The 13,732-nt window shown below is 39.5% G+C and overlaps 1 protein-coding gene and 1 long non-coding RNA gene across 6 annotated transcripts in view; one reads left to right on the top strand and one right to left on the bottom strand.

The window, feature by feature from the left end:
- LOC139620066 (solute carrier family 26 member 6) overlaps positions 1–13,732 on the bottom strand; it is a 34,089-nt gene that overhangs the window by 13,321 nt on the left and 7,036 nt on the right. For all 4 annotated transcript variants that reach the window (XR_011690726.1, XR_011690727.1, XM_071475223.1 and 1 more), the window contains 8 exons: positions 13,528–13,680; positions 5,373–5,455; positions 4,612–4,759; positions 3,048–3,161; positions 2,554–2,631; positions 2,115–2,210; positions 1,865–1,971; positions 183–252 (listed from right to left, as the gene is read on the bottom strand). Coding sequence is in view for 2 of the 4 variants with exons in the window: in XM_071475223.1 (XP_071331324.1) it covers positions 183–252; positions 1,865–1,971; positions 2,115–2,210; positions 2,554–2,631; positions 3,048–3,161; positions 4,612–4,759; positions 5,373–5,455; positions 13,528–13,680 (849 nt within the window). In the remaining 2 variants the exon portion in view is untranslated. The remainder of the gene's footprint in view (positions 1–182; positions 253–1,864; positions 1,972–2,114; positions 2,211–2,553; positions 2,632–3,047; positions 3,162–4,611; positions 4,760–5,372; positions 5,456–13,527; positions 13,681–13,732) is intronic.
- On the top strand, positions 5,470–13,500 carry LOC139620068 (uncharacterized). Of its 2 annotated transcripts, XR_011690729.1 has the most exons (5): positions 5,470–6,858; positions 8,590–10,613; positions 10,823–11,250; positions 11,480–11,523; positions 11,616–13,500. It is a non-coding gene; the product is annotated as an uncharacterized lncRNA (long non-coding RNA). The 2 variants fall into 2 exon arrangements; XR_011690728.1 differs by having other exon boundaries at positions 11,480–13,500.

Raw genomic sequence — 13,732 nt, forward strand, 5'->3', positions numbered from 1 at the left:
GCAGATAGAAACACAATGTTTGGTTGATTTATGTTTTTATGTTTCATGTAATTTATCAATTACCTCAGGGAATTAGACCTTAACTTTACTAAACTTACCATGAATAACACCAAACTTTAACCAAACAGTTTGAAGTTTTTCGAAAAAACTTGTTGTGGTGAGAGGAGTGAGACAGAGTTTACCTCAGTGTAGAGTCCCACATCTCTGTAACAGTCTGTACCAGGAACACGACCCAAAACAGCAGTGGTGGAGCTGAGAGATGAGGACAAGATGAAAGACAGGAGAGACAGGGAGGAATATTAATGAGAGTGCAAGTCTGCCCGGGAGACAAGTGAGACGAGGGAAGAAAATATAAAACTTTTAAGATGTATGAAGAAATTAGTTGATGAATTAATAAACTAAGACAAAATGTTCCTGCACAATATCTCTCTAGCACATACAGTATTTTCAGTTTCAGAATCATGAAACAACAACAAACATTTGTACATTAACTTGATAATCTCTTATAATATAGATATAGAGAATGATAATTGTTGATTATTTAACACTAATGATTAAAGGTCCCATATGCAACCATACAAACCACTGTTAAATTCAGTGGCGCCAGCAGCTGTAATCCTGTACGCGTGGTGTGTGCATTTTTTTAATGATTTTGTTTGTTTGTTTAGCTGAATGAGGGAATCTGTTGCTGCTTAATACCAAACATTTTCTGAGATTTCAATATGCTGATACTCACTCATTCAGGGGTTTGTCACCCAAAAATATCAAGGATAATAAAAATGCAGTGTTTTACAGTTAGTGTTAGAGAGGAAAGCAGATGACATGCAGCAAAGCACCTTGAGTCAGTCTCAAACCAGGACCACTGTGGTTAAATATAAGGCCTTCAGATCTGCACTCTACCAGCTGAGCTATCAGTGTATCACACTGTGTAGTTACTTTTGTGTATAAAACACAAACATACATGTATTTTCTCACAGCACACAGAGCTCGTCAGTCGACTGCTCATTGATAAACTTCTATAACCAGTTTGGTTTTACTTGGCATTACATTATTCACAGCACAGGATATGAGGCATATTGCAGCATTTTACCTTCAAATACAGCACGGTCCTGGATTAAACTGTGTGCGTACTATGAAATATTATCCTACCAGCGGCACTGGTTAGATTAATTGTGATACCTTAATGTTCCTTTCTGAAAATTAGACCACAGTTGGGTCAGGGAAAAGTTATCCCTTGAGCCCCTTTCCCGCCGCAAAGATCATTGCTTTGTTTTTTCTGTTTTGCTTCACAAAACATAAATGTTTCCATCTGTTTTATATCATGAAAAGTAGCTTGCCTGCACATACAATGATCTCGTCCTGATTTGTGCTTTATGCTGTGCAACAGTGGTGTAAAGGTTGTTGTGTACTTAGAGGAGCCTACAGTTTACTTGCAGGTCAAGTAATACAAGTCATAAAGAATTTCTTTCTACCTGTCTTTTAGATTAAACACAATAAAAAATGCCAATACTTAATAATATATATAATAATAACAATAATAGTACATTTCTTCAGGAATTCTTTGAGCAAATACTTGAAGGCTACATGGGTAAATGATTGTTGATTTAAACAAGCCCATTTTCAAATCATTTTTTGAACGAATAATAACAGTATCTGCAGAAGACAAGAGGTCAGACCTGACAGTTTATCTGTCATCTGCGTGACATCAAACCTAATATATGTAAAATGTAGAATAAATACAGGTAGAAGCTGCTGATCCTCTTTTTCTTATTTTACTATGGTGATCATATGTATGTCTCAAAATGAATGCACTAATGATTTATTGATCTAAAGTGCTCTATGCATCTGTAAAATGATTACTGACTGTTGTGTCCTGTAGATGAGTGTGAGCAGTGAGAAGACGACGGCCACGGCCAGACCCAGGTCCAGGTTAAAGATCAGCGTGGAAATCAGCGACACTACCCACACCAGCTGAAGGAGAGGAGGGAGGAGAGAGGAGAAGCCTCTGATCAGAGGGAGTTTGGTTCTGTTTGTAACCAGGCTTCTATGCTGTGAGCTTGAATAATGGCGTCTATGTGCGTATGTGTGTGTGTGAGTGAGAGTGTGTAGCCCACCAGGTCTAATCTGTCAGACCTCCAGAGCACACACACGTCTTTGAACTGGGCCAGTATCCCCTGCAGGTTCACCACAATGATCACTGCCAACACTGCCTGGGACACACAATGAGGCATCACTGACAGTGAGTCTCATCCAGCTGGAGTATGACTTTACATTTCTTAAAGCACCTTCACTCAGATGTTTTATTATTCTATCATCATTCTATGGTGGTCTATGGAGAGAAACTTTAGCTGCTCTACAACCAAATCTCCTCTGGGGATTGTTTAGTTTGCTCTGTTGTGCATCATGTGACATTGTTTCACCAAGTCCTTTACAAATCAAAAAACGTCAAAGATGCCACATTCTCTGGATAATTAAATGCTGGTGATTTGAGCTGTTGTTTAACAACTTTTATGATGAACATTAATGAGATTTGTTATCTTAGATGCATTTTACCTTTGGCAGCTGCTCAAAGAGATGACCGATCTTCAATAGGATGGTCAGAATCATCAGAGCTGATACCAAACCTGCCACCTGAGACAGGAGATGAAAACACAACAGAAGAGGGAAAAAGCGAAATGAAACGGATGAGGAGGAAGAAAAGATAAAAGAGTGATATAATGAACTCCATGAGGCAAATAATTAAATATCACTTGTTTTCATACAGAGTCTTTAACATATAACAAAGGTGGTTGGCAGTGGTGCTCCTTAAGTAAATGTATCGGTGCCACAGTGCACATTGACTCTGTTACAAGTAAAAGCAAAGTAAAGTAACTGGTAACAGACCTGTCAGATAAATGTAGTGGACTAAAAGCTGCAATATTTCCCTCTGAAATGTCATGGAGTCTAAAGCAGTACAAAATGGAAATACTCAAGTAAAGTAGAAGTACCTCAAAATTACTTTGCACTACTGGTGGTTTTGAGGTTTCATTTTCTCTGCAGTTTCATACCTGTGATTTGACACCAATACTATCCTGGACCATACTGCGAGAGAAAGAGCAGCTGACAGCAAAGCACTGAAACATTCCTCCGATGGCGTTACACAGACCTAGAGCCAGCAGGTCCTGAGGCACAGACACACAAGAGCATTTTGAACAGTATGTAGGCTGCATACTCAGTGCATACTGAGAGTATGCAGCCTCAGTGTCTCCTTCACTTCAATCACTTTGTAGAAGTAAGTGTTATTCTTTTCAGTTACTGTATATTTCATAAGACCTGCACAATGCATGTTTGATCAGAGCATGTTCTGTATGGATGCCCTCCGACCAGACCTTTGTCCCTCACTTGGACAAACTGACAGATCACTCCCTGCAGCAATTTTCACAGTCAGGCTTCAAAGGGAAGTCAGCAGTAACTGGGCCAAAGTCAGGCCTTTGGCTTTGCACCGTTCAAAATCACTGCTGAGAATGTAGTTGTAGTTGTTCCTCATCATTATTCTGAACTGCACTCTTTCAAGCTTATTAACCTCTATCAGTAATCAGTACGAACGACAGTAACAGAAACACCTCAACGTTTCAATCCCTTGAACTAAAATAGCACAATGAAGTCAGAAATTAAAAAGACAAGTACTCAGCGCAGAGTCAACTTGTGAGATTCAACCATGGACTGTTTATAAAAATGGACATAGACTCCAGGTCTGAAAAGTGAAGCCAATGCTGAAGAGCCTTAAAGCTTCATTCTATCTAATGACCATCAGGGGGCGACTCCACTGGTTGTAAAAAGAAGTCTGATTGTATTGAAGTCTATGTGAAAGTGTCTCTACTTCTCACTTGATTTATTACCTCAGTAAACATTTTCCTGATGAGTTTATGTCTCAGTCTCTAGTTTCAAGTCTTCTTCAACACAACATGATGTTCATTTTTTAAATTATGGTCCATTTAGAGGAAAATAGACCATAAAGCAGGGGATGCATTAGGGCGGGGCTACTGTGTGATTGACAGACTGCACCACACACAGCGACCTGCCTGACAATCAGGATAGAGGACAGAGCAGGTCAGCTCCACCCCTCACTCCTCCTCAGCTCCACCTTCTCCTCCAAATAAGGTTTCTTCTGGTTTCAAAAAACTCAAGGCTTCAAAACAGCAGCTCACAAACCAGTGGGTGACATTACGGTGGACTGCCACCTGGATTCAACTTGTAAATGGACATATATGCAAAACAATGTAATTTTAATGCATCTTTTCCAATGTGGTGTTTGACTGAGGCTTTTACATCCTTTGCACCTTCAAAACCTACTTCTCCTCTCAAACAAAAACATCACAGAATCAGCCATATTTTTGCCTCAAGATTGTCATCAAGAACATGTCATCAGAGAAGACGCTTCACAACAACAAGCCCAGGATATTACTCCTTTACTTTAAAACAGATGATGAAGCATGATTTTTACTCAGTTTAAACCAGTGTCTCTCACTTTCTCCTCACACGTTCTGAATCAATGCTCATTTGATTTTTTAATTCTTGTTTGTTTTCTTGCAGTTTCAACAAAAGTAAGAGTTAAATCTGCCATGGATATACCTGACTGGGGTCCACCCGGTAGCCATGTTTGTGGGCAAATACTGAGCCCATGGCTGAGAGGAAACTGAAGCCAACCAGAGCCACAGATAGAGCTGGAAAGAACAGCTCTCTGGCCTGAGACAGAGAGGGAAGGACTGGGGGAGACAAGCTGGAGGGGAGGAGGGGGAAGGAAAGAAACAAAGAAAGGACAGGCTGGTCAACTGAATAACCAATTGATCATTCTAAGAAAATAAATGAAATATGCAGTAATATCAGAATTATGACCAATAATTTCAGATTAGTCGCCTCATGAATTACTCATAACACACGCTTCATTCTCTTAAAGCTATCATGGATAACACAATAAAGTTAAAACCGGCTTATCTTTTATAATGAGAGCAGACGTATGAAGAATTGGAGGTTAAAGTGAGACAGAGTTTAGATCATAATGTAGAGGCATATTAAATAGAGTATATACACATATATTGGTTTGACAATATACTACACAGTATATCTGTAAGATTAGTATGTACAGCTGGTGATAAAATATCATTCCCTCTGCATCTTTTATTTCAGAGATCAATGATTTGTTAAAGGTAATGTCTTTAATGTCTTGAAAATTATTTCATCACATTCTACCATGATATATAAAACAATAACACATGTTCACCAGCTTCACCTGAAAGGAAAATTGTATCAAAATCCAGTTTCCTTTAAGTACAAATAGAGTATATATTTAAAAATGGCGAATTAAATGACAAGAAAAAACAAGTTCTACTGACCCACTGGGTATGTGTCCCACCACCTGGACTCTGTGCTGTCCACTCAGATCCATCTGCACTGACAGGACTGTGCCCAGGACAATCTGTGGGAGAAAAACAATGGACATGACATTTTCTGCACAGAATGTCCACTTTGGAAAAGAGGAATGTGACATATTCTGCATCTAAATGTCAGATTATTCAGTCTGGTTATACATTTCTTCAGTGATATACACAAACACACACATTATCATAATCAGATAGTGTCTGTCCGCTGTCCACAGCTAACGTTTCAGATCCATGCAGTGCTGTGCTGAGGCCACTTTCCCATAACACATTGCAGGTTAACCTAACTGTATAAATCCTGACGTGACCCCAGAGGGATGTGGAAAAGGTTAAAGGATGATCTATCATATGTCTCCAGTTTGTTGGTGTGTGAACTTAGTTTTTCCATATATCATGTTCATTTATCAAGTTCAGTCTTTCTGTTTTGCCACTGTGATTTATTTTACCCCCCTTTTTTTTTTTTTTTAAATCTCTGCTTTTATTATTTTGCATCTCTGTCAACCATAGTTCAACATAACATTAAAAATCTTATTATGACATTATAGGTAAAAGATGTTTATAGTGTCTGATTACTATTAAAAATTCATGGATGTCATGAAAGACAATAAAAGACATTTGTTCTGTGCACTTTATAGCTTTAAATACAACAATACACATGGATGTCCTTACTCTAATCCTTACAATGAGTAAAATAATGGTACCATTTTCTGATAAGGTACCATTTATAAAAGGCTTATAAACTGTAATCAATGGCTTTATCACTGGTTAATAAATAATTAATAAAAATGTATGGATCAGTTATAAGTGATTCATGAGAAAATCTTTTGGGATGCTAGGATGTGGAAAATCCTCCCCCAGCATGACTGAAAGTTTTACTGCAGACCTCTGGATCTTTTTATGTGAACACACAGAGTCTATGTAAAAAGCCATGTAATGTAGTTAATTAATGGGATAAATATAAATACAACATGGACTCGAACACTGTTTGTCCTGTAAAACATAATCACACTGAAATCTCATCAAAAATTAATAAGTTAATTAATTAAAAAAAATAAATAAAACATGGATCGATATCATCCATCACCATCCCTGCCTCTCACGCGCACACACGCGCGCGCATCAGCAGAAGTCATGGCAACAGAGCGGTGACGTTTGACCGAGGTGACGTCAGAGCTGCAGGTCTGTCCACTCTCTCAGTTGCACTTGGACTTGACCCGAGACAACCCAATGCAAACCCTGTCTGCTGCAAAGTAGAGCTCTTGAACACCGGACCCCCTGGAAAACCTCCCGGAAACAAACTCTTGGAAAACAAACTCTTGGAAAACAAACCAGAAGAAAAACCCACTGGAAAACTTCCACCTGAGGAGAATGGCTTTGGATGGACCCCCCATGGAGGAGCACCTGCTGACCCGAGTCAGGCGGTGGATCATGTCTTTTTCAGGTGAGACATCTTTTAATATTATGACAAATATGTTAATTAATCTCCCCGAACCCCAAAAAGCGGGTTTCAGTACAACATTAGCACTAAATTAATGTAACTTGTTGAATATAAAGATACAAAAATAAAAGAATGTTAGTGGGATTTTTATGAAAACACAGCTTTGAGTGATACTCGACGTTTTCTTGGTCTAAAACTTGAATTAGATGATAAAAACGTGCTCAGTTTCGCGGGACAGGTGTGGAATGTGTTAACAATTGTGTATTAATTTGAAAATAATGCTATTTTTGTTTGATTGCATCAAATTTTCCAAATTTACTGTTGAAAATTTAGGAAAAAAGATGGCGACTGGCCCTTATTTTGAAAAATGCCATAAAATATATATTTGATGTGACCACGGAGACGATGGAACTTCGAGGAGCAGACGTCAGGACGTCGGGGCCTGCGGGCCTCGGCTCCGTCCCTCTGTGTGCAGAGAACAGTTTGCTAGTTGGGATTGTTGGAGTTTAGCTTCGGGTAATTTCAGAGGCCTTTGAGTTACAGGTTTATCACATCTGTGAACTAACTCTCAGACATACTCCCCAAAACGCAGCAACAGGTCAGGGTCGTTATGAGCCGGAGACATAAAGTGTTATTGAGCTTAGTCTACAACAGGAATCCAGTGATCATTCTTAGAGCTGTTACTGACATGAAACACATGTCATTTTCATAATTTTCATAACAGCTGTGTTGAAGTGTGATTTGATGTTTTAGTTTTGAGGGGGAAGATGAGACAGGTTTGTCATGTGGTTCAGGACGCGTCAGTCTCCTTTATGCCGCAAGATTTGCAACTCATCAATTGCAAAAGCAGCATCAAGAGACGAGTTTGATTCCCACTAAAGCACAGATGTTTGTGGGTTTATTTTGGAGAAGCCCTGTTGTTATTAATGCATGATTTAAAAAAATATGCCCATCGTTCATTGTGCGTAATGACGCATGAACTCCAGTGGAGCGTCAAGACCATGCAACTGTCCACATCACCTGCCTTCATGAAAAGTGACATCAAGAGCAATGAGCAGCCTGGTATCTCAGTAATGAACACAATATATTGTAAACTTAGGAGAGTTGGAGAAGGTGAAAGCTTCACACAGTTCAATAGCCTGACAACGTGCATTACGCGCGTCTGCTGTATTGTTGCGCGCGGGTGGTGCGATGCTCTCTGGCTAACGTTGACCCTCTCTGCTGCTGCGCCTTAAGAGTTCTCACATCCTATTATATATTTATTAATATGTATGTTGAATATGTTTCATATAAATACACGTTCTTTTTATCTATAAAGTCTTATATGCCGTGATAACTTGCAGTGAGTAACTCTTAAAAATAAATGTTAATTATTTATGAATTATATGATCAAGAGTCAAGATTTAGTTAAAACAGTGTCCCAACCTGTTTTATTTCAATATAAATACTCAGATCTAGAGGACTTTTAATTTTCCACTGATGTTTGTCACAACAGTAAAACTTTCATCATTCAGGTCAGCTGCCTTCAGTAAGGGTCTCATAATAAGTAGCACTGAGCTGTTTGCAGCTGATACTTTCCACACCACTGGTTGCTGCAGTCAATGTAGGTGTAGCTACAAGCTGACTTGTGACTTCATCATCTAGGTCTTTGCACTTCCTGTTTAAGCCTGTTTTTTTTTTTTTTTTTTGTTTTTGCAGATGTAGTGTTACATTTCTATACTTTTCTCCCCTCAGGTGGTTTCTCTCGGCCTTCCAACAATCCACACCCTGAAGCTGTGAGGCCTCCTGATGATCCAGACCCCACTGCTGACCCCGACCTCAACAGGGCTCAAGACAACAGCAGACCTCCATCTCCTCCACTCCAGCAGTTCCCACCACCACCCTCTAGGATGGAGGGGCAACAACAAGGTCCTCCTTTTCCTCCTCTCCATCCTGATCCCTATGCTGCTCCTTTTGCTGTTCCCCCTCCTGTTCCTCCTGCTTTTCTGCATGCTGATCCTGCTTTCCTGCATGTTCCTCATGCTTTTGCACATAATGATCCTGCTTTTGCGCATGTCCATCTCCCTTTCCTACTGGCCCCTCCTCCTTTTCTGCATGCTGATCCTGCTTTCCCTCATGTCCATCTCCCTTTCCCACATGCTCCTCCTCCTTTCTTGCATGCTGATCCTGCTTTCCTGCATGTTCCTCCTGCTTTTGCGCATGTCCCTCTTCCTTTCCCACATGTCCATCTCCCTTTCCCACATGCTCCTCCTGCTTTCTTGCATGCTGGTCTTCCTTTCCCACATGTCCATCTACCTTTCCCTGAAGCTGCTCCTCCTGTCCCTCGTGCTGATGCTGAGGACAGGATTGAGATCCCTCAACTTGAAGTTGAGAACATCGGGCCACTCTCCCTCAGTGCTGATAGTGATGATAGTTCAGAAGAGGACGATGTATCTCCTTCAACTTCTGGTCTCAGCTCCTCCACAAAGAGGAGCAGGGAGGACAGTGACGATGAAGAGGCTGCAGCTAAGAGGCAGAGGTTCTCAGATGACAGTGACTCAGACTGACATCATCTAATATGCGACAGGACCGCCATATCTTCTTGAAACATCAGTATCGAGTCCACATTTGCCCTCATCTCTACCCAACCACAGCTACCAAGGACTTCGCCACACCACCCAACAGCGGACAGTGATTGCCATATTAGCCCTTGCGTCTGGCAGGGCTGGTGGTACCCCAGGTAGCGTCTTGCTCCGGGGGAATCTGTCCATTATTTCTTTACGTTGGCAGGGTTGATGGCTTGACTCTTTTTAACCCTGAGGGCTTGCCTCAGGTAGCCTTTGCGTCTGGCAGGGCTGTAAACGTCCCAGGTAGCATCTTGCACTTCAGCTTCTTTGTACTTTTGCACATTTTGGTATGGTGGCTGGATCAACTTCTCTTTCATCCTGAGGGCCGGCCTTTGCGTCTGGCAGGGCTGTCCACGCCCCACGTAGCCTTTGCGTCTGGCAGGGCACAGTACCATTTGCTTGGTTGTGCATTCAAAATGAATTAGTATTCCTTCTCACAGCACTAGTGGCTCCTACTGGTAGGTCTGCAGTCTGTAGCCAGGGTTAGCTTGAATCTACCACATGTCATACCCAAGCTAATCGATGGCAAAAGAAAAGCAGTGGCTGGCAGCTCTGTATGTCAGTAAGTTTGCACTGAAGAGGACTGGACTGCATAGAGATGGAGAAGAAGAAAGGGAGAAAAACTAAAACACTAAAAAAAAGCACTTTACTTTCTCTCCACCTTCACTTATAAATTGACTGGACACCTACAAATACAGAAGACAACATGAGCAAACCTCAGGGAACAAATGACCAAAAAAACCTCATTCAGCAGTGGAGTGGAGGAGATGGAGGCATTTTTAACCCTCTGAAGCAAACATTCATCATCTGAATGTGTCACTTCAGAGGTTAAAAAGGCCTCATATGGTGAAAAAGGTAAGAACAAGTATCTGACTTAGAAAGAATAGACTTTAATGTAAAGACAGAGAAAGTAATGTTCAGCCACATACATTTATGAATGAACTAGTTCAGAAAAATTATCTGTCTCTGACTTAAAAAGTGACCTAGAATAGAAAAGAATATAATGACAGTTATGTATGCTAATTTATAAACTGTTTATTTATATAATGCCACTTATTTAGTAATTTAAAGAGTATTTGTCTGTCTTACTGACCATTATTTGTCTTTCTCTTCCTCTGCCACCTGAGCTGTTGTTTACTGAGGCCAAAAAAAGTGAGTATGAGCTTCTGACCTAGTCTATAGTATAGTCTATAATATAAAGACATAGATACTAATTCATGTTGTGTGAACCTGTTTATCCATATGTTACTTGTATTTATTATTAATTTTATTTACTGAAGATAACTTGTCTTACTAACCATTATTTGTCTTTCTCTTCCTCTGCCACCTGAGCTGCTGCCCTTCACTATGGACAAAAAAAGTGAATATGAGCTTCTGACTTAAAAAAAGTGACCTAGAATAGAATAGAATATAAAGACAGTTACGTATGCTCATAAACTGTTTACATGTCTGTTTATTTATGTAATATAATTTATTTAGTAATTTAAAGATCATTTGTTTGTCTCTTAATAACCATTATTTATTGCTCTCTCTCTTCCTCTGCCACCTGAGCTGCTGTTTACTGAGGCTGAAAAAGGTGAGTATGAGCTTCTGACTTGAAAAAAAGTGACATAGTCTATAATATAAAGATATAGATACAAATTCATGTTATTGTCTGAACCTATTTATCCTTATATTGATTACATTTAGCGTTATTTTATATATAGATAATTTGTCTTACTAACCATTATTTATCTTTCTCTTACTCTGCCACCTGAGCTGCTGCCATTCACGTAATGTGGGTGAAAATGTGAGTATGGGCTTCTTAAAAAGTAGTAACAAGATCGAGCCTTAAATCAGAGAAAGTGATTTAAGTTATTGTGTAGACCTGTTTATCCATATATCATTTACTCAGTTGTTCAAGTTTACTTCACTAAGCTTAAAGAAAGTAACTTACAGTGGGCTATAATATAAAAACCAAGAATTAATGTATATGGTTGTGTTAACTACCTACATATGAAGTAGTTCACATCTCACAGACCAGGTTTCTCTGAGCTGCTGCTCTTCACTGTGGACAGAAAAGGTGAGATCAAGTTTCTGACTCATTAACACAAAGTGGATACTGTAGTGAAAAAGACATGGCTCTATATTCATTTCTTGTTTTTGATTCCATAGGATGAGACTCTTCCTCTGTCTGTGGCAACTGAGTGAGGATATCAACCAACAAGATCTATATTTTCAAAAGATAATGTGATTTTATTTGTTTTGATTTTCATTTCACTCAAATGCATTAATGCAACTGCAGTGTCATTTTTCATGCTTTTATAATTCTGTTTTAATTTCAGTTTTAATATAATGTATATTACAGTATAATATAATGTACTTTAATTCTGCCCCAGGTTTTACAGATTGATGGGTTTTGTGTGGAATTTAATAAAAATATGATACTGATCCACAGTCAAACTTCTGTTCTTTTAAAACCTTTTTACCCTCAGTCATGTTGAAGTTTCTTGAGATGGAAAAAAGTGAATCAGTTGCAGGTGGCACAGTTGCATCTTTTCCCATTTGACTATGATGACATGTTGAAAACTATTTTCCACTTTTCTACAGTTCATCTGATTAGTTTACTGAGGCCAAAAAACTTTTCATGAGGCAATAAAACCTCAAATAAAAGTTTGGGAGCGAGCGTAGATTTCTGCCATTTACTGTTATTACATTTTTTCATATTTTACGGAGCCAAAGAGATACAAGATCAGTTATAAAAGAAATAAAATGGTACAGATCAATATATAGTACACATATACACACACACACACAGTGTGTGTTCAAAGTTATTATATTAATTACATTTAAATTCAGTATATTTCTGGGCATGTGTGCAAAGAGCTTTTGTGTCCTGACGTCAGTCTGATATTTCATTTGCTGTAAAATTCTACAACTTTCTGATGAAACACAATTTTTGAGGGGTTATTAATGATTTATGAACATTTAGAGGTGACCGTATGTTTGCTGATGGCTTATTTTAAATAAGAAACCCACCACCCATTATCAATACTAACAGTGCCACAGTACATCGACCAGCCTGGGGAGCGTGCATTGCCGCAGAATTCAAGACCATCAGGGACGTCAGTGAGGTGGGTGATCAGGCAGCTGGGGCAGCAATTGTGGAAGACTGCATATGTGAAACATGCTTTACCTGAATCTGCTGCAGACACCTCTAACTGTGAGTCTGCATGTTTGCAACACTACAGATAGAAGAGGATACTTAAAAAAAATATTAAAAAGGTGAAAAGCTCATTGGAGAGGCCAAACAAAATAATAGTAAGGGTCTTTAACAGGGATGAAATAAGATTTCAGGTAAACACACAGAGAAACCAAATCCTGCAAGGTTAGGTGGTGGGTCCAGGTGGGCCGTGCTGGGGGCAATGCTGAGAGTGGTGACTGGTGGTAAAGTTCCAGAAGCCCTGACAGCTGGTTTTAAGGCTCAGTTTCTGAGTACAGGCTGTGTGCATTTCTCTGTGGACTAAGGCTTTGATACTTTCAAAGTATTAATATAGAACCTAGACCTGCTTTATAATCACAACAGACATGAACATCTAGCTTTATACAACATGGGACCATTAAGTGCTGGCAAAAGGCTGGAGAAGGATTTTCCACAACCTGGCAAACCAAAAGTTGTTGTTATAAATGGCTTGTAACTGATCTGTGAAGTGTTGGTAAATTATTTATTAATCAGTGACAAAGCTGTTAATTCCAGTTTATAAAGGCTTTATAAATGGTTCCTTATCAGAATAACCAAGGAGCAGCGAAACATTTTGAAAAATATATTAAATTTTTATGAACATCATCAGAAGACAGAGTGATGATTAATCAGTGGCCAGGTGCAGACATTTATTGTATGTGGGGAGTTGTGGTTTTTGAGATAAAAAACAGATTTTTATATAATTATGAGTCATTCATCAGTTCATCTCTGTGGCATCTGTCCATCTGGGTGCATCTTATGGGTATGAGTCTACTGTGCGTGTATGTGTGAACAGAGTGTTTGCATGTGTGTGTGTGTGTGTGTGTGTGTGAGTGTATCCCTCACCAGTAAAAGTTCCCAGGGTATGGCAACAGGCAGCTTGTTCTTAAAGCGCTCATTCAGCATCTTGCCACAGATGAGTATCACCATGGAAACCACGGAGACTGACAAAGCTCCTGGTACAGCACTGGTCACACCATACAGAACATCCTTTAAAGTCTGGGAAATGACAAACACACACACACACACACACACACACACACACACACAC

Source organism: Trachinotus anak, unplaced genomic scaffold, assembly GCF_046630095.1.
Source record: "Trachinotus anak isolate AG129_WGS33_773 ecotype Australia unplaced genomic scaffold, CSIRO_AGI_Tana_v1 ptg000004l, whole genome shotgun sequence".
Lineage (NCBI taxonomy): Eukaryota > Metazoa > Chordata > Actinopteri > Carangiformes > Carangidae > Trachinotus > Trachinotus anak.